The sequence below is a fragment of the Barbatula barbatula genome (assembly GCF_947034865.1).
Source record: "Barbatula barbatula genome assembly, chromosome: 2".
In the NCBI taxonomy this organism is placed as follows: Eukaryota; Metazoa; Chordata; class Actinopteri; order Cypriniformes; family Nemacheilidae; genus Barbatula; species Barbatula barbatula.
The window spans coordinates 3,296,301-3,322,175 of NC_136767.1; the positions used below are offsets into that span (position 1 = coordinate 3,296,301).

A 25,875-nucleotide genomic window follows, 5' to 3' on the forward strand; every position below is an offset into this window, starting at 1 on the left:
AGATACAATTTTTCTGTTTTGTATCTGGGGTTTTCTGCATTGATGTTATTTTCATAATTAAACACTCTTGCATGAGGACGTACTATAAAATAAATGCTCAATGCGTTAATGCAATGAGAAAATGTTAACTTACAGGACATAAATACACATTTTATGCATGCCTACACATTTACACTCCATTAGTTCGTTCTGTAATGTGTAGTTGCCCTTACGTCCTGTTTTTGTAATTGTTCCCACACCCCTCCAGCCTTCTCTTGTTGTTACGTACATTTACTAAACTTACTAAATTTTATTTTTGGTACATTTTGTATTTCCAGATTCATTGAAACTGTTAAACCGTCACCTATGGGGAGAAGGAAGTGTCAAATAAATTTTATAGACATCTGTTATATAGTCGGTTTTTATAGCAAACAGACTCAAGCAAGACCCCTTAATACAGTTTAAAACAGTGTGGGCTAAACCAGGCTTTGTGCCAGTTGTTTCGCAGTGAAGTTTTCACACTCTTTGCATAACATAAAGCAGGATCTCCTTCAAAACGAGGTTTTCGCCTTTGTTATTATGGAAGCAGATACTCTTTTGAGCGCCAAGTCTAAAGTGAGAAAGCTTGTTTGGTGGGGGGGAAACTTTGTTGATACTTTTATGTAATTTGTTTGCTATCAGTGGTTGTAAACAAATTTACTGAAACCTTGCCGGATTACTGGAATAAGTGGCAAAGGAGTTTTACAGTGGTAATGGAGGGGGATAGAAAGAAAATGCTCTTAAGCTTACGTTCTTGAATGCAGAACGGGTCTGTGAATGTTGTCATAGTAATACCAAATGTATTGTTTTTCCGTCATTGCATTCATAGAGAAATAACATTCATTGATGAATTATATCTTTTTATATTATATATATTTTGCACATGGTGATATTTGTAGGTACATGGTTCACAAACCACCTGCAGTCCAACTGACCAGTTACGTTGAAAGTAGTTTTTCATGACAAAATACCATTTTACATCATTGCCACCAACTAAACTGAATTTACAGATGTTTGTTTAAATCCCAGTGACGAGTGATGGTGTCCAGTCATAGCAAAGAACCCCAAATCCTCCACAACTTACTGTAACACTCAGATCGGACCTACAAAATTCAGAACTGTGGAATGTGAATTGCATTCATTCGAGCCGTTACTTCATCTGCATGCAGTAATTCTTTTAGCGAATCGCATGAAAAAACAATGCTCTCATTCGCAGTGGGGTCATTACAGCTTCATGATCCCCTAAAGCTTCACTTACTAATCCTCTCAGCTTCAGCCAAACCACCTGGAGCATAAGCTGGACACTAATGGTCTACAGAGAGCTGTACCGCACCACACATTTACAGTACTGTCACCACGACACTTAACTTCCAACCCGTCCAATCAGAGATATCCTGTCTCTTGTGTTTGTGATCCAATGATTAAGGGTCTGAGAGGCTTTTGGAGCATCATTCAGGAGGATGTGTGGTGTGGGATGAACAGGAGAGCTCTTCATCTAGTCCGCTCTCAGATTACTGTTATCAGGGAGAATGTTAGATATCATGGAATCCTCATTTGAGTCAGAACTATAAACAGCCGCTACACTGTGTGCTTTCAAAATAAACAATTCTGTCATTATTATTACTTCCCCTTTCTTTCTTCTGAAAAACACAAAATAATTTAGAAAAATGTTGGTAACGAAAAACCATTGGTCCCCATTGACTTCAATTGTTAGGACAAAAAAACCAATGCAAGTCAATGGGGACCAACGGTTTTACTTTACCTACATTACTTTTCTGATTATATTCTTTTGTGTTCTGAAGAAGAAAGACATACAGGTTTGAAATGACTAGAGGGTGTAAATGATGACAGAATTTTCATTTTGAAGTATCCCTTTAGGCTTTGGGGTGTCTTTAGTTTGTTTTAGGGGATATTTGTAACAAAAAAAGAGACAAATGGTACAAAAATTGTTTCTGATATGTGTTGTGCTGTGCTGTTTGATAGAGATGCAAACACGTGACCTGCGTCAACATATGTTTGAATGTTTTTTTAGTGCTTTTACTGTTTTAAAAAATTCTTAGTAAGGGTTAAGATTATTTTCTTAATTTTGAGCTAAAATATTCAGACTTATTTAGTTTTATTAATTAACATACATATTGGTTTACAAAGTAGTACGTATGTATAACACAAAATGTTATTGAAAATTGTTAATGTTTCCGAAATGATTAGGTTATTTAAAAATATATATTTTTATTTAATTCAAAATGTTGTGATGCTATTGTATCATGAACCGCATATTGTTTATTTGTATGGCATCATGAGCTAAATGTTTATCATTACAACCCTATTTTAATTTCTGATAAAAAATATACCAAGTTAGCCATTTCATGAACCGACTGAACCTTAAGGGACTTTTTCCCTTGGGAATTGATTGGATTTTGAATTGTGTTTCATACCGAGATGAATTAAAAAAACTTTTATAGATGCCTAAATGTAGATGGAGCAAGTTTTTACGTTTTGATTAAAATAAGAAAGAAGACTTTAATGTCTTCGGGAGAATGTGTACTGATAAATTATAAATACCTGTAACTGCGGTTCCACTGTGCAAATTAATGTTTTTTTTATGTTGACTGTAAGGTGAATATATTTCTGCACTGTTAAGAATCAACATTTATTTAGGAACATAAAACACACACAATAAAAGCATACTGACATATAAGACTCTAATGAAACAGCCAGTTTAGAGCGGTTTGAATTTCCGTGTTGGATCTGGTTTATACACGTTTGTGCTGTCGACCAGTGACTCAGGTCTTTTCCACAGGGAGCCATTCAGCAAGCTTTTCCTTTAGTCTAATCCAGTCATTATTGTCCATAATTCGGTGATTCTGTTAACAAGTGCCAACCCTGCTGTTCTAATATACACCTTATAGACCACTACTTAAATATTCTTTCCTGAATTGGTCCATTTCTGGATTAAGATTTCCAGTGGTTAGGGTCTTTCGTTTTTACAAGTACAACCAAATATTTTTGTCTACCTCTAGTCAAATCAAAAATGGCTTGTCATATCAGATACCAACCTGATCTTGCAGGTTTTAAGAGGTGGCGATTTTCGCATAAATTCCTATCGTGTGAATCATACAAAAGCATAAAATTATTAGAAAAGGTTACTGACTGTAGATGAATACTAATCGTTCTAAAAGGTGTGCGAATAATATACGAAACTTAATTTCTTGTAAAAATGGTTTGGGATTGTGTTTGATATCCACAGCTGCAGGCTTTGTGACCGCTCCAGTTTTGCCTTTTTACTTCCGCCAAATTCCAAATATGCTTGCATATATTTGCAAATATATGAATATACCGATGTACAGGTTTTAGACAAAGTTATCTTCCTCCTGTACCTTTACAGAATAGACGCAATTAAAGTCGTGATCTATGACACGTCGACACCCAATGAGTCGATTAGTGGCGGAACTAATTGACTCTTGACTCAAATCAAACAAAATTCAAAGGCCATTGAGTTGCCTGCAAAGGCCATGCTAGGATAAATGCTTTATTCTCTTCTTTGTGAGACTTTCCCTCTCATCGCTCTGCTTTTCTCCTCTTCTCCCAGATCTAATCTCATCTCACCATCATCTTTTCCTCGATTTTTCTCTAAAATCTAATCTCATCTCTCTTTTCTCCTCTAATCTCTTCCCTCCACTCATTCTTTTCGTAACATACATAAAACCCATCAAATGGCTGTATACACTCTTTTACATAACACTCTCTCTGTGCCCAGAGCGCAATAGGATTATAGTATTGTGTAATGTGTCATATGTTGGTCTTCAACAGTTCCTCTCTGGTCAGGCTGAGCTGTTGGGAATAGTTATCTTTTGGTATATTCCGTACTGCATTTGCCATACTACCTAGTTTGCTCACCTATGGTATAATAACAGCAGTGATAAAATGTTTTCAGGTGATGTTGAAGTCCAATTTAACCATATAATAATTTAACCATTAATTTCATTTAATTTTAATTTTTCTATTAATCGGTACTTAAATGTATTAACTTGTTGAATTTGGCTGCTCCTCAGCTCCCATGGGTTGATGGGATAGAAAAGTGTTCTGCCAACACATCCTGAAAAATCTTGGCAGAAGCAGTGGACCATCCTGGGATTTCTTGCATGCTGTTTTTATGCACACTTAATTTTTGGACATTTCAAATGCACATTTGTACTTATATACTATACATGTAGATGATTTAAAATGAAGGGAATGTATATTTCCATTATGCTTTTACTGTGATATAGCAACATTAGTTTACTGTTTTCAAAGCTGTAAAATCTCAGAGTTGGATCTTTTGCCAAAAAGCGTTGAATCAAATAGTCCTTCCAGGTTCTTGTTTATATCACGTATGCTTGATTTTTATCCATAAGCTGTTTCTTCATTTAGTAACATTTAAAGGGATATATTCTGTCATCCTTATGTACATTTACTCATTCTGCTGACACTTTTATCCAAAGCGACTTACAAATGAGGTAAACAATGGAAGCAATTGGAACAACATAAGGACAATAAAAAGCATAAGTGCAATAAAACTGGTATCATATAGTCCACCAAAGTATACAGAGCTAAGGTGTTTTTTTCTTGTTGTTTTTTAAAGGATAGAAAGAGTAGAAAAGAGATTGAAGTCAGAGCTAATCGGTCAGGTGCCGACGGAAGAGATGTGTTTTCAGCCGATTCTTAAAGATGGCTACAGAATCTGCTGATCTTGTAGCAGCGGGCAGATCATTCCACAAGTGTGGAACAGATCCAGAGAAGGTATGTGAGAGTTATTTTTGGGATGGCATCACAAGACGTCGTCCGTTTGCAGAGCGCAGGGATCGGGCGGGTACACAATTCTGTATTAGCGAGTGAAGATATGTGGGTACCGAAGCAGTGGTGGTTTTGTAGGCCAAGAGCAGAGCTTTTAATTAGATGCGAGCAACTATTGGGAGCCAATGCAACCTAATGAAGAGAGGAGCGACAGGTGCTCTCTTCGGTTCATTAAAGACCACTCTTGCCGCTGCATCTGGATCTTCTGTAGAGGTTTGTTTGTGCAAGCTGGAAGTCCGGCCAGTAAAGCATTGCAGTAGCCTGGACTAGGACTTGCGTAGCATGCTCGGACAGGAGAGGTCTAATTTTCCTAAGTTTGTAGAGGATGAATCTACAAGACTGGGTGCTGCTGGCAACATGGTCTGTGAAGTGTCTATATCTCTTTGCTACTCTTTTAGAAAAAAATTTGGCTCTGTATACTTTGGTAGGCTATATGAGACCAGTTTTATTGCACTTTTTGTTGTCCTTATGTTGTTCCAGTTGTCATTACAAACCTGCGTGACTTTCTTTCTTGTGCGCAAAAGAAGATATTTTAATGAACATCGGTAACCAAACAACACTAGCTTACATTGTATGGACAGAAAACCATTGAGAGATTTCTCTAAATATCTTCTTTCGTCTTCCACAGATTTTGAGTGACATGGAGGTGAATAAATTATGACTTATAAATTGGACATGTTGTTGGGTGAGTCATCCCAAAGTGACTTAAGAGTTTTAAATAGGCCTATTCAATGAGATGATACAGGTATATCTGTTGCTGGTGCTATTTTCATGGATAAAGAGAATGGTGGGTCTCTTTTTGTCATAAGCATCCAAAGGGTGCCAATTACCAGAGCTGGCAAAGTCTGCCAAGACAAGAATCTTGTGTCGAAATAAAGTAGAACTCACTCGTATATAATGGTAACTCTAGTCTGCTGTCTGCGATGTGATGAAAAACATGGCCACCCATGGCCTTTTTTTATTAGAAAGTCGAGACATCTGCACACCAGCCTGTATCGTGATATCATACAAGCTAGACGTGCTCTGCCTGCGAATATTCCTTTAATGGCCATAAATTGTCATGCATTATTCATACACCTTGTTGATTCTGTCTGGGTTTGTGCTACACGCGTATGGTGCCACTAAATCTAAGTGAAAGCTCATTTGTCCTTTTTCCAGGTGTCATGTGATGTTCTGATACTACTTCACATAAAGGTAAAATCAAAAGCGTGAAATGAATGTGATTGTTCGCTGGGGCTTTTCTGACCCCTCATTTCACCTGTTGCTTCTAATGGATAAAGCACAATGAGAAGAAGGGAAAGAAAACGTGTCATTTTTGTGATCTTTGATCTGGGAAGCGAGTCCTAATGCATAACAGCAGCGTTGACTTTGCCTTTACTATGACACATATTTAGATGGTGTAGTGTAGATTAAAAAAAATTGCTTTTTGCTGAAAAATTGTCTTTTTGGTCAGAATATTTTTTTTAATTACTGCATTTTTATCATACTGATAGGCCAAATGTCAATATTTGGTGGTTTAAATACCTCTCTGAAGTCTCTTTTAAACTTTTTAAAGCGTTTATTTATGGTCAGGTTAGTGAGTTGTCAGATATATAAAGGACCATATTCCTCATAAATGGGGAGATGAGAATTCAAATAAAATAACTTTTTTGTCGTCTATGAGGAGCCATTCCTGCTCTATTCGTTGGGTATTGCTTCTGGTTTGCATATTTTAACTCACCGAAATCCCACGTGCATCCTTTTTAGTCACATCCCAAACGTCTTTTAAAATTGAAACTGGAATTTGCCCATTTTAATAGTTTGTGTATGATAAAACATAAATATTTTAATAATTGTTCTTTTTGTGCGGTATGATGAGAAAGCATCGAAACATAAGGATATAAATGGCAGGCGATGTGAATTTAGCTGCTTCACTATTGGGCTTCATACGCTCTCTGTTCATTAATGAGATTCTGATTAACTGCTTTAGCCAATAAACGGAAATAATCACATATTAACCATAAAAGCCTCCTTATAATCACGCCTGAACTCTAATTACCCTAATGATGTGTGTGCGCGTGTGTCTAAGTGAGCGAGAGGGATCCTGTATTGATTGCGATGGGTTGGAACGTGTGCTGAGGAACCGCCTCATCTTCTCGCTGTGGAGGAGCGATAGGCTCATTCTCTTGCTAGTCTAAATGGAGCTCATCTTAACCACACCCCCACAATTTAAACCGGACTGGAAAACAGGACTCGGAGCAGCACATCAAGCTAATCTATATTGACCGCTGCGACTGGCCTGTGTGATAAAAGATTCCGCTGCTAATTGTCTTTTTCCAGGAAGTCTACTGAAGGAGGTGGGAAGGGACAAAGTCATTTGGTTCTAACCTCCATTACACTCCTCCCCAAACCCCCCGCCCACTCTTTATTTGTCACGGACTCAATCTTTCTCCATTTTGACTCATCCTTTGACACCGTAGAAGATTCCATCATGTCATGTAGTAGACAGATGGTACTGTATGTTTGCGTCATGCAAATTAGTTTTCTCTGTATGTTTCCTCTCAAGTCATCTTAAAGGAACGGTTCACTCAAAAATGAAACTTGCGTCATCATTTACCCACCCTCAAGTTGATCCAAATCTGTATGAATTTATTTGTTCTGATGAACACAAAGGAAGATACTTGGAAGATTGTCAGTAAGCAAACAGATCTCATCCCCCACTTTCTGCCACAGTAGGACAAATAAGTACTATGGGAGTCAACGGGAGATGTATACAGGTTTGAAACAATGTAATTTTTACTGTAGGTTCCCCTCTGAAGGGAGTAAGAATCTGAAGATCTGAGAGCAGCTTCATTGCATGTCTCAAGAGGTCAATATCTAAGAATATTGATTTATAATCATATTGTCACTACTAACAAATCATTACTGTCATACATTTCCATTATTAAACGTAAATGGTATTTGTCCAACGTCACATGACCAAACTTTGTTTTATCCAGTTATATCTTGTTACATCCGGTTGTCGGAGAAAGCATTTTGAAATAATACAGATATATTGGGTTTGTAAGGTAATCAGTAAACCTAGTTAGTGGATTTTTCTAATGTTTATTCTGTAATGTCAGTGAGAAGAAAATAATATCTTAACATATTAATATGCTGTACTATGGACATCAACAAAGTTCATCTTTGGTTTCTTTTCCCTAAGTTTTTCATATAAAACCGCTCTACTGAGCACTTACAACAGACCTGAAGCGGGTGCTATGAGAACTGTTTTCCAGTTTCTGCATTTGACATTTGTCAAAAAACCTCGTTACCTGGAAATGATAATGGAATCCCTGTCTTATGATGGTAAATTTAGGTATCTTAGCCCACTGTTTCTCAACTGGTGGGTCGCAAGACCGTTCTATGTGGGTGGCGGAGTTTACAGTTAAAGAAACGACATCAACAACAAAAAACTTAATTGTGTGACTATTACTTTTGAAAGATGTGCACGCAAGCTGTTGGCAGATGCCTGTGCTGTCCCAATCCAATATCTGCGTTTAGGTGAGATGTTGAATGTCAGTGCCATTATTCTATCGTTATTTACTTAACTCTAGTCTTTCACCTCTGAAAAGTTAACTATCCTGTCTTGTCAGAAGTTGTGCTACTCTGTCTTTCTTAAAGTGCAAAAGAAACTGAGCATGGCATGCAATGTGTGAAAGTACCTATAAAAGTAACGTTAAGTTCCTAAAAATCACATAAATGCTACTTGGTTTGTTAGCTGGGAAGGATTTACATGAAGGCATGATATTCATATTCATCTTTCATTAACAGTATTGTGTCTTCACCATGGTAACTCTTGTTTCCATTACCCCAAAATGCCATGTTATTTTCGCTTTGTGTTATTTTGTAAATGTTTATATTACTCAACATAATATTTAATCAAAAAAGTAGTTTAGGACTGCTAAATAATAGCCTTAACCTTAACATATAGGCTGTTTATTCATCAGTATTAGTCACAAATTCCATATATTTTAGGATTAGTCACCCGTTTTTTATTACTACATATGACGTCATAAAAGAAAGTGGGTCAATGAACTGCTCGATGACCATGGGAAAATGTGGGCCCCATGGTTTAACCAGTTGAGAACACCTGTCTTAGCCCACCTAGGCCCAGTGTGAGATAATATTGAGACTTATTCTGGCAATATGTATAGGAAAAATTTCAGTTTAATTTCTAAAGTAAACAGTGTTAATTTCCTCCCTCTGGGATCCGTCTTTTTTTCTTTAGCAACCGGTCTAATGCCACATTCATTGATTCATCAGCCTATCTCCCCCAAGAGACACATTTTGATACAGACCTCTAATAGCAGTTCAGGTCGTAGGGACACATTAATCCCCTGAGAAAGGACATAGACTTCTAGGCGTGCCCCAGACAACAGAAGGGAGTCTGATGTTCTGGTACAGCTGCTGATTTACTCGAACATTAAACTCACAGACAGTAATGTGTGACAAGGAACCTTTCCAAACCTAGACAAAGTGGATACATTGATGCTCAAGTTTCCTGCTTTCAATCACATCCAAATGTTCCCTCCCTATTGCGCGGCTTTCTTTTTATTTAGGGACGACGTGTCAGTAAATCACATTCATTAACAATAAAAAGGTTTATTAGCATTTTAGCATCGGATAACAGAAGAGAACACTTCCATCTACTCGCCGCGGGCAGTCTAGTTAAATGAAATTGCACTTTTGTTCCCACACAGTTTCTCTCCAAAATGAGTAAGCTGACAGATGCCTGCTGGAGGTTTCCTCGCGGCCCATCAACAAAACGGCACAATAAACAAGATGCCCACAGATGCCATTACCCATGATTCCTCTTTATTTTAGAGCACCGTTGGTTCTGCCACAGGCACTTTCAATTTGAAGTTTGCAGGGTGAACAGAAGTCAATTTTCTCTTTGTTAGATATAGCATTGTCGCCCATCTGTTTCGAATATGTTCCTTATTTCTTTAACAGGACGGCTATATATCAGTGTTTGGTTGCGTTTTATTATTTGTTTTCTGTGTTAGTGCCCGAGTTACATCCAGGGCCTTTAATCTCTTACGAAGACACTCCATTCCATTAAACACCCTACTGTTTATAAGTTCTTATGACACACATACACACTTCCACGTTCCTTTGCACTTGTTCCGTGAGTGATGTAAAGTTTTCTAAATGTTTGTGCTGACTGAGATTCATAACTGGCAGTGAGTCTTGTGTAGCTTGTGGACTTTTGACTGTTGGAATAAACCATTTTGCACTTTGTTTGGTCCACTTTGCAACTTCTTTTTACAATAAAGACCAGCAGACCAACATGTAATGTGACCGACTTAAGGTTTGATTATTTTTCACGTACCATTAGAAGAACATTTTTTGGCTTTTCATAAAGAACATTTAACAGCTGCAGAACTTTTCATGAGAGGCAGAAATTGGTATCACAATTAAAATGTTTGATGAGACTACCATGTCTACTTTTCTGCTACAGGGTGCCTCAAATGAAACTCTTGAGTATATTTTAAAGTTTGTAATGATTTAAGTTATATCAGCCGCCCCATCTACAAATAGCATAGAAAAAGCCTGTAAATCAGCACTGAGACCGTAGGATGTCTGTGAGCTCGCCGACTGAGAATGAGAGCTCCCAACAGGAGCCTTTTGTCCTCCTCTGATCTCTGCTGTGGGCCATAGATGTCTCCTACCCAACCACATATCTAACCTTTCATCAAAGTGCCTGTCAGTCCCTCCATTCTACTAGAGCAATTACATGACAAGGACACAGCGTTGCAAGCACGTTGTGTCCATTTGTTGTAATGGAGATAAGACATGACATCATGGCAAAGATGGAGAGCCTCCTTTTTATTGTAGGCACTGCTGCCTGTTGCGTTCTGTTCAGTAGATATTTATGCTTGTGAGTCCATACCTCTCATAGGTGAATAACCTCATATGTGGATAGAAATCCTATATTATTGCCGTGTTTTACTTGAGCTCCTTGGCTTACTTAAGCTGCCCTCACTGTCAATAAGAAAATCATTAGAGCCTTTGAGCAGAACGTTCGGAGGGTGTTGATGAAGGAAAGGACTAATGGATGCCAGACTTGACTGCACTAATAATGAGACCTACAACAAAAAATCTCTTTCTCTTTTTTCCCCCCCTTAACTTATCTGTTTAAAGGGGCTGTACATCTCAGTTTGTAATTGCTACTGCAGGTGATATGCGGAGGCATTTTTTTACGGGAGTTGTGATTCGGCTCTGCTCTAATGCGCGGATGAGTCTGATGTTTTGAGTCGTATGTCAAGTGTGGCCTGTGACAGTGAACCACTGAGAATCTTCACTGTACATCAGTACTGCATAATAAACATTAAAGTTAACATGGCAAATGATATAATATTTTCTAAATCACACAAGGTCCCCAGATAGTACTAATCCTGTGCAAATAGAGCTTAAGATACATTTATCATAATGAACATAACAAAGAGAGAAAGACCAACCAATGAGACGGTGTACACGTCTGTAACACAACAAGTGTGCTACAGTTTTTGTGTTATCTATTGAAATATTCAAATGTCTTTCCGGTTCTGTTCAGCAGAAATAAATCCATGTCTGCCAATATTAATTCTTGTTTTCGCACAGGTCCTATCACATTCCCATTTTCTTTGTAAACTCTCATCAGTTCGTATCTCTTGGTTTTCACAACAGACGAATCCCCAGATGTCAGTGCAGCGCTGCCTCGTGTTTAAAAGTAAAAGTACTAAACGGCGCCATAAATAATACTAGAAGTTTCCAATACAAAATGTCTTTGTACAATGCTACCCCTGTCACCCACACGCGTACTAGCAGCCTGATCCTCTTCCTTCTGTTCACGAATGTGACGAAATGAGGCATAGACAAAAGACACCAAATAAGGATTTCCGGAAAAAGATGACCCGACAGGGAAAATTACAAACCATTATTACAAGCTTTCCGTGGTGAAAGCAAGGGTAGGGACACAGTTTAAAACACCGTTCTTTCCTGTACTTGCTCAATCATTGGTTTTAGTTCATTTTTACTCAAAAGAACTTACAGACTGCCACTCTTACATGCTTTACTGCGTGACTTATAATAATATATTGTAAGCATGCACAGCTAAGATGCAACATACGTACACTGTTAGATGTCGCTGTAGATTAGCAGCACATTACTGTAAAAATCCACAGTACAATACTGCATCTGTATATTACAGTAAAATACTGCAGCTCATAATGCATTCTGGGTAATTTTCATTGAGCGGGAAACTTTTACAGTAAATTTTGGTCTCGCTGTAACCTCGCTGTAGCTTTGCTGTAACGTGTTGCGAAAGTGTGCCACAACGTCATCACGTCAAATCACACAGAGCCCATCCTGGCTGCAGCTGGAGGAGGATAATCGATTTCTGGCAGTTTGGTAAGTTTTTAGTTTGGTTTATTTTATGTGTTTCATACAAAAAAATTATTTTGTTTTTGTATTTTGCACAACAGTTTGTCACAGTGTTGTTTTAAACGTGGAATGAGAGAGATATGGTCGCCAACAAACGTTGCTTCTACCTCAGAAATTAAACTAAGTCAGCCCACTGCTTAAACCCGTTTTACACATCTCACTTAATGAATATAGGATTATTTCAACCATTTATGAGGGTTTTGGTGAGTTTATTTTCTGTCGAATAGTTGAAGTTCGTTTATAATGGCAAGCTAAACCGACTTGTATTTGGTAATAGATAAACTCGCGTTTGTGTTCAAATAAAATAATCTTTGACCAATTCAACTAAGATTCCTCCTAAATAAATCTCATACGAAATAACAAAGTCACTGTAAAGTAGCCCACACAGCTACCAAACTGCTTCACACAAAATGAAACCTCATATTTAACTGCGATGAGTGCGATCCATACAGATTTCATTACTAACAGATTTATAAATGTGTTTGCGGCGCTTATTTCTGTATTTACGGTATATCCGCAGAAGCAGATATGATGTTCTTTAGAGTGTTTTACATTCAGTTGGCCAAAAAGTTTTGTATGACAATATATTTGTAGCGATATTGCTTCCAACACCTCAAATCAATGCACGTACTTTGCTAAAGAGCGCGGCTGACTCCGCCTTTACGTAATGACGCTGTACGGAAAGAGGAGCGCGATCAGCTTTAAATGCATTTCCAAAAACACATTGACTTTCGCTACACCAACGGTATAGAAAATGCAATCCCAAATATTTGAACTCTTAATGTTAAAGTTATACAGGGGAAAACATTTAAATGATCATTTTGCTACATTTTTGATTGACTATCTTAAGCGTATATAATAAACAGAATGGTTTCTAAATTTCAGCCAGTAACATATCATTATATATTTCTTCTTACAGCTCTAACGTCACAGTTTGGTCCACTTTTGCACCCTGGGCTTATGAGTTTCTGTAAGTATTGACCATGTATTTATAATACAACTTTTATTCAAATTTGTTTCTGGTTTTACTTCTGACTTTTTAGTAACACTTACAATAAGGTTCTATTTGTTAACATAGGATGTTAATACATTTTAACATTTGGCAATACATTTTTAAATCAATCAATTTATCTCTGTTCACATTAGTTAATTCATAATGAATTCTCAAATATTATTAATGTTGAAAAATATATTGTTCATTGTTAGTTCATATTATCTAAACCATTAATAAATGTTATGGAATAAAACCTTATAGTAAAGTGTTAATGAATTTTCTTTCACCATTTACTTCACAATTTGTAATTATTTCTATGGCTAACAGATTTTGTTATTTTTGGCTTTTTGTGTTACAGTCTCACCATTGATATTTTGGCTGGATTTGGTCATTTTTAAACCAAGCAAGTCATCCCAGGATGTCCAGTTACAACTGCAAGTCATGTAGTTTCTCGACAAAAATACCCACACCAACACAACACTGTCACACAGCACCACACAACACTCTCACACACCCGCACACAACACTCACACACACACACAACCCTCTCACACAGCCCCACACAACACTCTCACACAGCACCACACAACACTCTCACACACACACACACAACCCTCTCACACAGCCCCACACAACACTCTCACACAGCCACACACAACACTCTTACACACGACACTCAGTTTGAATGGAACATTTTAACTACAGACCAGTGTTTTCTTTGCCAGTGTTAGATGACACCTGTCACTTTGTTGCTATTGTTTGTTTTGATATGTAATGTATGAATATTTTTGCTCACTTAAATGTTGTAATATATATAGTAGTCAACATTTGAAGTGGGTCAAAAAAGTTACAAGAATAGGTATTGTTCTCGCCTTTTTGATCCACTTTAAATGTTGACTACTGTCATTATATGTTGTTAATGGAATACATCATTCTTCAATACTGTTTTAAATGTTTTAATACTTTTTGTTTCAATGAAATGATTCAATAAAAAATTTACCTGGATTGCCTTTTGATTCATAATGTCAAGTATAGCAGTTTTATAATATTAATAACTACAGATTTATATCCAATTTAGCCTAAATATATAATAATATTTGTAATTATTGCCAATACGAATTAAATAGTAATTTGTCAATATAGGTATTACAGTAAATTGCAGTAAAAATACAGTAAAGTACTGTGTTGTATCTATACAGCAATATTTTTTGTACTGTAGTAATCTATTACAGTACAGCACTGTAAATCAAAATACAGTAACTTACTGGCAACCGTGCTGCCAGTAACGTACTGTAAAAATACAAGCAAATCGTTAACAGTGTACATAAGACAAACAGAGAAACACTTTTTAAGAATGGGGGAACCAAAGAGTTCTGGAGAACCATTGACCATTATAGTAGCTTTGTCCTAGTATGGTAGTCAATAGTGCTCCAGAACTACTTGGTTGCAAACATTCTTCCAAATAGCATTCTTTGTGTTAAGTAGAACAAGTTGAGTGAATGAAGACCATTTTCATTTTCCGATAACACGCCGTTCGTTATGATGAGATGAGTCTCATAGCATGCTGCTATCATACAGCAGATGAGTTTTCAGATGAAACTACCTACAGTGAGCATCGGAATATCATCCAGAATCTGTTTACTTGGACTGGTGGACAACCTCCTGCCAACCATTAATATCAAACTAGCAAGTTCTCCCTATATGCTGCAGCATAAGCTTTACAGAGGAACGTATCACTGACAATTTCTTAAGAAATAAATAAAAATCAAGTTGGTTGTTATTATTTGTCGTTTCCTGTAATAATGTCATTAGAGCAGACAATATAGATTAAAAGAATGCAATGTATAAGGAAGAGCTTCCACTGAATGACAGTGGCAATGTATGTTAAACCACCTCAAGGATCTTCTCTTTGAGTTACATTGAAGTTAAAAGAATCAATGTGGATCAACACTAGGTAGTTGTCTGAGTAGTCTGTTAGACAGGAGGGATAATGAAAATGCAGAAAAAAATCATTTGCAACACAAGACTAAGATTGATCGCTCTTTCTTCCTGGAAGCTTTATATATTGTTCGCCTTATCATTTGCAGTAAAGGCCAGAGCATTGCCACAAGGGTGAATTTTTCATCTGGTTATCCTACTAAATTGAAAGTGTCTAAATGAAATAGACTTGTCAGATATTTTATACTAGGCAGAAATCACTAAAATATAAAGTAGTATCGTACACTTTCAGTCTGACATAATGAAACAAATGTGTACGTATATTATCCTGCAGTCTTTAACAAGTGCGGATGTGCAGATATTAAACCACCCTTATGTCATGATGTTTTATCTTTCCCGTCTGTTGACTTGCTGTAAAATCCAAACACTACTCTGATCCATGAACTTGCATGGCTATGATATTCACTTGTTTGTTTGAAGATTAAACGTGCTGTAAGGCTGTGTGGACTGGCCTCCATGAGACTGCAAATACCAGCGACAGTCGTGTCAGCCCCGGCTGTTATTATCAGACACCCTCAAGGTCCACCTGACATAAAGGTGACAATAACAAGCAGAATGTGTTGACATATCAGAGTCTCCTCTGAAACAAGAGACCAGAGGCCTTAAAATCAGTCGGCGTTGATCATGTTTATACTGGATATAATTGAAGCAGATATAATGAGCGGTAACTGAGACTGTGGCAGTAAATGAGTGAAAATAATGCAGACTGACTGTGTGCGTGGGGGCTGGAGATGATGTGATTTGTTTGTCGCTACACAAGAAGAGGAATTAATTCCTTAGAGCAAGAAGAGGAACTGTAATGAAAGTGGATGAATAGTCTGGTGTCGCTGATATATTGCGTCCGCATCGGGGCTCAGGTCTCTATACTCCAGCTAAACTATTACATGAAGCAGTGGTTCTAAAACTTTTTCGTTGTAAGGCCCCCTTTGGGTAGGGTACATTGCTTTGCGGCCCCCCAAATAAAGACTTGAAATCTTAAACTTGGAATTTTAATTAAACCAAAAACACATTCATTTATACATTGCTGGTGCTTCGATTCTTTTGGTTGGTGGTCTTATTTTTCTGATGTTTGAGTGCCTAAAACTTGGGATGCATTTCTATAGTTCATTAAATGCCCCCCCTGGATCCATCTTGGGGCCCCCCGTTTGAGATGCACTGACATAAAGGGATAGTTCACCCAGAAATAAAAGTTCGTTCATCATTTGTTTAACCTCATATCGTCCCAAATCTGTGTGACTTCTGCAGGACACAAACCCCATTGACTTCCATTGTACGGACACAAACCGCAGAACCATTTCTTAAAATACCTTCTTTTGTGTTCCAAAACAACAAACAGCAAACAAATGATGCTTGCATAAGTATCACTAAAGTGACAAATATTTCTTTGGCATTTAAAACTGTTTTATATGCCTGGGTTTGACAGTTTGAAAACTTAATTCAGTGTTTAATTACAATAACTCCTTTGAAATACCAGCCTGACTGGATACATATTTGGACATTCATGCACCAGTAAATTACCACCTGTCATACATTCAGGTTTATAATTGCAAGATAAAAGGAAAGCCCGGTACGTATGATGCGGATGGCCTGAAATAAACTTCAAAGCCAGCGAGGATGAAGTAGATACGATTTTGCGTTTGGTAATTCTAGCTTTGTATTGGCAGTAGCCGGGATGCCGCTCTACCCTGAAAGCCGTGAAACTGGCAGCTAACCACAGGAAAACATAATCCCAGTGGAATTTGCACAGTATGTGGATGGAAGCTCATTCCGTTTTCTTTTTTGGCGGTTTGGTTCAACTTTGATATGATCAAGGCAGTCGTAGTGCCTGACATTGAACATTGTGCTATGGCAAATCGGCCTTGATAGGAGGTTATTTAAGGACATGTTGTGCTAAACCTTTTTGAGCAGAAATTGGCTTGGAATTGACCATCGCTCTCAATTGAAACCTTCTGATGGGAAATGAGGTGTAAAGTGTGTCAGTGTGGGAAACTAAGTGGGGTGTCCGTATAGTTACAGGTTGAGTGAGGTTGTGTAATGTTGCTCTTTAAATGATGTGAACATACAGTATAGCGGCTGTGGTCATAAGTTATTGGTAATAGATGTATAACCCTATATTCTTCCATTTGCATTGTCCTGCATGTTATTCGTTCTTCCTGTCAGGAGAAGATTATATTTTTGTAACCGAACAGGCAATCAAAATCAGCGCCTCCTTCTTCGATAGCCATAGTAACAGACAGTAAATATTTTGATTTCTTCTTGTTTCTTGAATGTGCTGTATGAGGCATTCTGGAACTCAAGCCGTATTTCGCCATTTCTTCCTGATACAGTACACATGGGCTGACCTGTGAACAGGGCAAAATATAACTGGCAGGTTGAAAGTGTATTCATTCTTTAAAAATGTTTCTTTTGTGCTATGCAGAAGAAAGAAAGTCATACAGGTTTGAAATGACAAGAGGATGAATAAATGATGACAGATTTTTCAGTTTTGGGTGAACTGTCCCATATTTAAGAGGTGAATTCACAATACAGCAGCAAACCAGCTGAAGCTCTCTGACTTACTGTTTAATTGATCAGATGATGCTTGGTGTGTTTAATGATGGATTCTCATGATGCCACGTTGTCTCTTGCTACCTGCTAGGTCTTTGTATAATATTGACGACCTGTACCGCACATGACCCTACAAGAGTATTGACTTTACACAGAGCACTGGTGTCGATCGGTGCGGAGGTTATAGAAAAAACTCCTCTGTCTTTTCTGCAGTATTTAATGGATACTGAGCACTTTGTAGAGCAGTGGGGAAGTTCCAGTCTCTTTCTCTTTCTCTCTCTCTCTCTCTCTCTCTCTCTCTCTCTCTCTCTCTCTCTCTCAATCTTTCATGGATTACTCCCAAGTTTTAAAGTCACAGCCTTCGTAATCTTACATAGCTTTTTCACTATAGGCATACAATACATTTTTACAGTTTATTCTTGCCAAAATCTACAAAGAGATTATGTAACTGACATCTAAAGCGACCATGCACATTTTGTTTAGGTTAATTGTGGCATTTAGCATAATCTAAAAAGAATTATGCGTATATACAATTTAGGAGAAAGAGAAGAAATAGCACAAAAGTTTCTACGACGAGATCAAATTTGTGAAAATCTTGTTGTGGTGAGCAGGGCGGGACGAGAGCCGTGAGGGAAAGGCGCTTCTCTCACGGAGGAGCTCCGGAAGCATAAGAGAGGAGCGACATCAGGGAAGTGCGAGAGGGGACCAGGCCTCGACATAATGTTTTTTATCTCGTTACAATTGTTTAGACAGAACTTTGTCCCAGCAAAAAAAGGATTGAAAAGTAAGCTAGTACACTTTTCGTGTTGCCCTATGCAGATGGGATTAGTGTTCATTTCTGTAAAGTTATTGTCACTGTGGATTTCTAATGCAGATTTGTCCTTGTACTTAGTTCTTAGTTCTCTTGTAAATGTGCGGTTTAAAATACAATATTAAAAAATAGGGGAGAGTTTTTGAGATGATCGTTTTTACAGGATTCAAATTTTGGTGAAGTTCTGGTATCTATTACATGACCTCACCTTTCCATATAAAACAAATCCCATCCCAGGGCTTATACTGTATCTCCAACAAAACTCTGAATATAAAATATTCAAGACCACATTCCTCCAAACGTTGGCAAATCCAATTATTAGTTTTATCTCGGAAGCGTTTATTTCAGCGGATACTTTTATTTCCCTGCAGAACCTGTGCAACCTGAACCCGTGCAAGTTGCGATGCAGCGAAAAGTCGTTCGATGTCGCCTCATTGACCGCGACTGTGCATAAGCGGGCAAATGTCTCACGAGAGCCCCAGAGAATTGTCAGTCTTTATTGATTGACGATTGGCTCGTTTTCCTGGAAGGCGGGAATTCCTTCGCTTGTTCGGCCATATTGAGCGTTGCATTCCTCACCATTCATTGTAACAGCAGTGTAATATTAATATCTTAAGTATTAGCCAGCCAATCAGATTAGAGCTTGCCGGTTTTTGTGTGCATTATACATCGGGCATATGAATAGGTGTATCTGTGGGATAACAAAATGTGGTCTGAACTTTAGACTGGTTTATACGTTTAAACTTGTTGAGCGTTGCATATATTCTAAAGTCTGCTCTGTCTTTTATCTGTTTCCTCGCAGCTACACTTGGCACTCTGGACTTCAGCCTTCTGTACGATCAGGAGAACAATGCCCTGCACTGCACTATCAACAAAGCCAAGGTAGGAACCTGCACTTCCCCAGACAATGGGTGTGTATGAGAGAGGGGAATACATCTCAAGTCTGAAATTCAGACCCATATCCACGTTTTTCATCAACACCAGTTTTTGCAGTAGAACAAACAGCACAAATAAAATACAGTATTTTTTGGGACAATAAGATTCTTCCTAAAACTCTTCTCTTTTGTTAGTCTGGCTTCTTTAATGTCTATAAAGTTTTATAAAGTGTACGGCCGTTCATGCTCTGAGGGGATCCCTTTGGCTTATGTCTGCCTGTGTGCCGCTCTCTCTGTTGTAGTGTGGGAGGCATTTCCCCTGACAACAGACTGCTGCTAGCATCTGCTGCTGTCTGTTTTGCTTAGTATTCGGTCTAGACTTGCTTTGTCTCCCCAGCAGCAAGCTACAAGCATCCTCTCTGTCTCTCTCCTTCAAAAGCTGTTCCTCTCACTTTACGTCTACACTAAAAAGCTCAGCAGTTTATTTTCTTTTGTAACTTTTTTTGCATCATTTACAGTAAAGCTTCTGGTGCGAGATATGTGCGGTAGCCTATACTGATACTTTTGGCTGGTGCCCTTTCTTTATTTTGAAATGCTGAAATTGCGTGATGTGTTGGATTTCTTGCGGCACTGACTTGAAGACTTGAAGCAGTGCATGCTGGTTAGAATTTCGCCAAAATGTAATTACTTGCTTCACGTCTGAAATAAGTCATATTTCACCCCCCTTTCCTCCAACCACTTGTCATGTACGCCCCACTTATAGTTCATTTCATAAATATGAAGTTTTGACATTTTTTCTTGTTCAATAAAGTCAATGAATAGAATTGAGTTGAGTTGCGAACATGACTGACTAGTTTTGCACATCCACAGTTAGGATGAAGAGCTTGTTTCTCACAGCGAGGTGATTTATCAACGTAATTGCTGTCCTCGGTCAAAGTATGATCACTCGTAAAACTTTTCTCTGCTCACACACTCGACACCTTTCAGTGTCATTTTCAGAAATTCTGTAATGCACTGCAGGTGCCTGTATTTATCTCTCTTCAGCAGAGGAGCATGTGTTAATGCCTGTGGGACAAGAGCCACTGATTTGAAAAAAGAGAGAGACCCTTTCAACTGTCACTCTTAATGACATCTAAACAACTGCCATCAATCCTAACTTGGGTTTTTAAAACAGAATGAGATGAAAGAGATTTTTTTCAAATCGTTTTTTAAACCGTTATAAGTGAATAATGGAGTATAATGATTTTATAAAGCACGAATGGATTGGAGAAACCAAAGATTTTGGGGGGATTCATGGGGAATTCAATGATAGCTTGATTTATTTGCACCCTATATACAAAGAGAATTAAGCAAATCAGCACGGTCCTGAAGACTGGTGGTCCAATCCATGATCCTGATGTTGGTTCTGGTTTGAAATGAAGAAACCATGCAAAATTTCTCACGTGAATATTGTGTATCTAGAAGTATGCTCAAAAATATTGCTTTTCTCAGATATTTGATTGTCAACTGGTTTCAATGCAGCGATAACAACATTTTGAAGGAGTTACTGCAGCTGATTCATATTTATTTGTTAATGCTTTGCATATTAAAACACTGCTGTGATGTACTCTTGTATTTACCCCCTACAGTAGTGATATCCAGAGGGTGTATAATTGTGCAATATTGGCTTTTAATCCTCCCTCGGGTTCGATTAAACCATCAAAATATGAATTAGATGGTACATAACGCTAAACTTTGAAGGTATCTATTGGACAGAATTACTGAAACAAACCCTGACTGCATGTCGTTGATTCTCTTATGTAGTAATATTGTGAAGCCAATCTCCTAACTGTGACTTTAAGTCTCCTGACTTGACACACGTGACTGCCAAGCCTCCTTGAATTATTTTCAAAGCTGAGCTCCAGTTTATAACCCAAATATGTACAACTATGGAAAATGAAGGTAAAGTGTTCAATACATCTTGAATAATATATTTAGCATAAAGCAAAGATGTCAATTGTCCAAAAAAGTTGGCCTTTAATTTTGTCATCTACTATACATGACTAGGGGGGTGGGGCTAAAGAGGCAATGATGTAGGAGTAGGCATTGGCCTTTTGTCACACTATAATGTCATAATGAGCGTTTTGACAGTTTCAATAAAAACTATTTTTGGACTGAGCAGGAAGTTTTGATTTGAACATATAGAATTAGAAACCTACAGTTTTTGTAGTACAATGATGTCAACGCTCTGGGAACATTTAAATTCTCAATTGCAGCAGGCAGAGTTTTGTAAATAAAATGTGATCTGGAATAACAATTACTGTAATTGTTTTCATTGCCTTTTCAACACATAAAAAAATCTAATTTCTCACACCACTTTATGGTGCCGCATGTGGCACTTACAGCTTCTTTTTTGTTTTTGTACATTTACTCCCATCGTCACATCCATGCTGTGTGAAGTGACTATACAAGTCATAAAGTTAATTTCGTAATATTGAGGTTCTTGGTGTGTCAACCAGTTTCTTACACCCCTAGGGAAATAGCTAAATTACAGCGTAATAGAAACAACAGCGCATTGATACATATAATATATAAACATTTCTCTGTTTACAAATTATGCTCCAGGCGATTGCTTTTTGTCCCTAGCTTTGATAAAAATATCAAAACCACTTTAATAAAGCAAAGAAAGTACAAAATATTTATTGAACATCCAGTAAGACAGATTTTTTTTGCATTGCGGTCACATCAAAGCAAGATGCTCAAGGCCGCCTTGTAATTAAAAAATAACAGGTGGCTTAAGTAAGCTATGCACCGAGGTTAGTTCGCTGGGCTTTTTGATAATGTCATTGCAGGGGGCTGAGATGACATATTCGTCGAAAACAAAAGTGGTGCTTCTTCTATGTTTTGCTGTATATAAAACACCAAATGCGATTACGCTTCTGGATCAGCCAGGGACAAGCTTCCTGGTCATCCTCAAATTATGTTCTCTGTTTATTCTCGGAACTGCACAAAGGGGACAAGCCTACGAGACAAATGAGCCAACTTGGTCCTCTCTAATAACTAGTGCGCCCAGACTAAGAACGTGCTATTCCCATTAGTAACACTATTCTCCTTTGAGCACTTTATATTGGATCATTTCTCAGATCCCTTAGAGATTAAGTAGAACAACCATTCCACTCATATATATACAATTTTAAGGCTTGTCTTTAATTTAGGGGTTATAAACACTAAAATATACCAAAACCAAAAACGTTTTTCACTTTGGAACATAAAAGAAGATATTTTGAGAAGTGTCTCAGTGGTTTCGTCATGGTATGGGATGAAAGTTAACAGCCCATACTGTTTGGTTGTTTGGTAACCCACATTCTTACTTTCTTACGCAGAAAAAATGGAATGGCATTAGATTCATTTTGGGCTGAACTATGCCTTGAAAAAATTTCTTGGTGAAGTTTGACAGCTCTCCATTTACTTTCAATGTGTGAAAATGCTAAACTTCGTGTTTCTTAGTAGATAAAAACATCATACAGATTGAAAACAATATGACTAAATGGGTGACTAAATGACGACTTAAGTTTCATTTTTTTTCAAACTTTTCCTTTAAAGTCCTCCTACGTGAACAACAAGAGCCTTTGAATAATCATCATCAAGAGACGTCATGTAAAATGTCTGTCCTTGAGTTTGTAGGGGAGAAACACCACTTTCAAAAGAAAACCCTTTTGGCAGACAGGTGGGAAGAGTCACAAAGTATTTAAAGAGATCAAAGACGAGCTTTCCGTAGCCCACGTATTGACCCTTGTTTCTTTGATCTTCTTTCCGTTGGCTGTCCTCTAAATCTGAAAAAGTTCAACAGCTTCACAAGAAAACACTGCCCACGTAATGCCCGACCAAGGCCTTCTATCAGACTACAGCCTGTTAATATTTCAATACAGTTGTCTTATATTGTGCCGCTCCTTATCAACATTATGCAGATAACGGAGGCTGTTGAATTATTAAGTAGCCAGTCATCCAAAACGTTAAATGAATAACCGGCCAACTGTTAAGCGGAAGGTAATGATGCGTGTTGTCATGTGCAGAGAAGTTGCTGTTTGACTTTGCATGGATTGCTTGACCTTTGCTGTCCGATGCCCATGATGAATTATGTATAGTTTCATCAAATAATCTATTATGTGCCCATTTATATATTATAAGTATAAGAATACCTGTGTGCCCGTGCATACACATACACACTCAAGGAACGTGACCGATATTTGTTCGTATACTGTAGTCACGGCAGCCAACCCAGCTATTGATCAAATACTGAAATTTCTTTGAGAAGCACAGCATGTACCATTTCATTTTTTGCTGTACGGGAACCCACAGGAACTAGCTTCAGCGTTATTCCGCACACATATTAGAAAGCCCTTTAAATGCTTTTAGCGAGTATAGCCGGTAGCCGGTTTATGGTAATCGGGCCTTTATGGAGGTCATGCTGTCCAGTGTATGCTCTACTGATTGAGGAACATGGATTGATGAACACATTATTGTGACATGAAATGGCATCGGCAAGCCCTTTTACTTGCATAATGTGATTCATTTGAGAGAGAAACGGGATATAGAAAAGAGAGAAAGGTTTGGAGCAATTGGACCTGGTTTTATTCATTGGGATTTGATAGCATTGTTAAAAGTGGGATTTCTAACACAGAATGGATTCAGGCATGAGTTTGTAGTTGGTTGTGAAAAGAACAACATTTTTGTTTGAGAACATAGGTTCAATAAAAAATCAATATAAGTTGAGAATTGAGATTGTGATGCTGTGGTGAGGTTAACCTTAGGTCATCTAAAGGTGTTTCTTTTTTTTACCTCAAGTCGAATGCTTTTTGCTAGGACACTACATTATTGTGGTCTGATTTGACTTCCTGCTTTATTCCAAGCGTGTTAATACATATTGTAGTTGCAATGTGACTAAAATAATACAAAAAGCAAACTGTGATTGGTCGCTTTAGATTTTAAATGGACAGTTCTTGCCAAGAATACTTTAGTTGATAGTGAAGAGTTCTACCAGACTTAATGTCTGTTGTTATTTATGTTGTTTATTAATGTTGTCTGTTGTTTTCTATGTACTTCGAAAGGGGAATTAAAGATGCTGCGAAAAAGAAAAATGGTGGTGTTTCAAAATCTAGCTGATAACCCTGCACAGTATTTCACTCGATGTTTTTCCCACTTCGTCCTTTATTAAAAGCTACAGAAACAGATGCTTCGAGCACTTAAGATATGTAGTCAATCACCCTGTCACCAGGGTCTTCCTCTGGTTGAACGCTCTTCAGTGAAGAACCTGATTCATGGCTTGTTACATCACATCACAGCACCCATCAATCTGACAATCACGACGCTGTCATTTCTAAAAAGAGGATTGTAGGAATTACCACGTCCATTTCGTCAAACCGAAATGAGTGAAACAGTTAAGATAAAAGAGGGTTTTTGAGAAGGAACCTTTTGGTTAATTTAATTCCTTTAAGGAACTAGCTTGGTCAGGACCATGGACAGCGGCGAGTCATTTGGCACATACAGTATGCATATCATGTTATTGCTCTCATATTTTGTACCAAATCCATGATGTCTAAAACCATTTATTTACATTTATTTTTTTCAATGACTTATTAAACAAAAGACCATTCATTTTCCAAACCATACAAGTAAATACACTATTTATTCAAAAGGCTTGTCTGTTGATCATGTAGTGACACTTGTTGTACATCAATGTACAGATTTGGGTTAAAATAGCAATCCGACCGATCTGTATCTGATTTAAATTATAAATTAAGGATTTAGTATCATGGACATTAACACATAAATTCTGAATTGGTTGATTGGCATCCAAAATTGAATGCAATTGATTTTTAACCCCTTACTGATAAATAGTTTTAAAGATGGTGTGATCGTGTAGATTTGCGGTGTTTTGTGCCTTTCAAGCCTGCACATTTCGCTTTAGTTCACTTACATTTTTAGCACTACAGCTTTTGGCCAACTACATTTTTCAGGACCATGGACAGTCACCGGAAGATCAGACACAAATCTGTAGAATGAAGGTTGCAGGTGGTTGGATAACAGCTTTGTTGGGGTGTGAGAGGGAATTTGCTGGTATGACGTGATAAGCGTTGATCCAAAGACATGCACTGTCATAACGCACAAGGGATTACATGGGTTTACACACAAAGAAATACAGATGATGGAATATTTGTATTCAGAGCAGAACCATCACACCTGCTGGTAATTATGTGGAGATTTTTGTAAACATCGGTTACAGCGTGTTTCCAATCACATCATGTTAATACTTCCTGTAACTGGAATTGACTTTTTATTATCATGACACAGCTGATGTGACATACAAATGCCCA

At 37.7% G+C, this 25,875-nt stretch overlaps 1 protein-coding gene across 3 annotated transcripts in view; it reads left to right on the forward strand.

Moving 5' to 3' along the window:
• Positions 1-25,875, forward strand: part of doc2b (double C2-like domains, beta) — a 130,523-nt gene that overhangs the window by 77,515 nt on the left and 27,133 nt on the right. For all 3 annotated transcript variants that reach the window (XM_079488331.1, XM_079488330.1, XM_079488332.1), the window contains one exon: positions 19,450-19,529. In XM_079488331.1, coding sequence (XP_079344457.1) covers positions 19,450-19,529 — 80 coding nt within the window. The remainder of the gene's footprint in view (positions 1-19,449; positions 19,530-25,875) is intronic.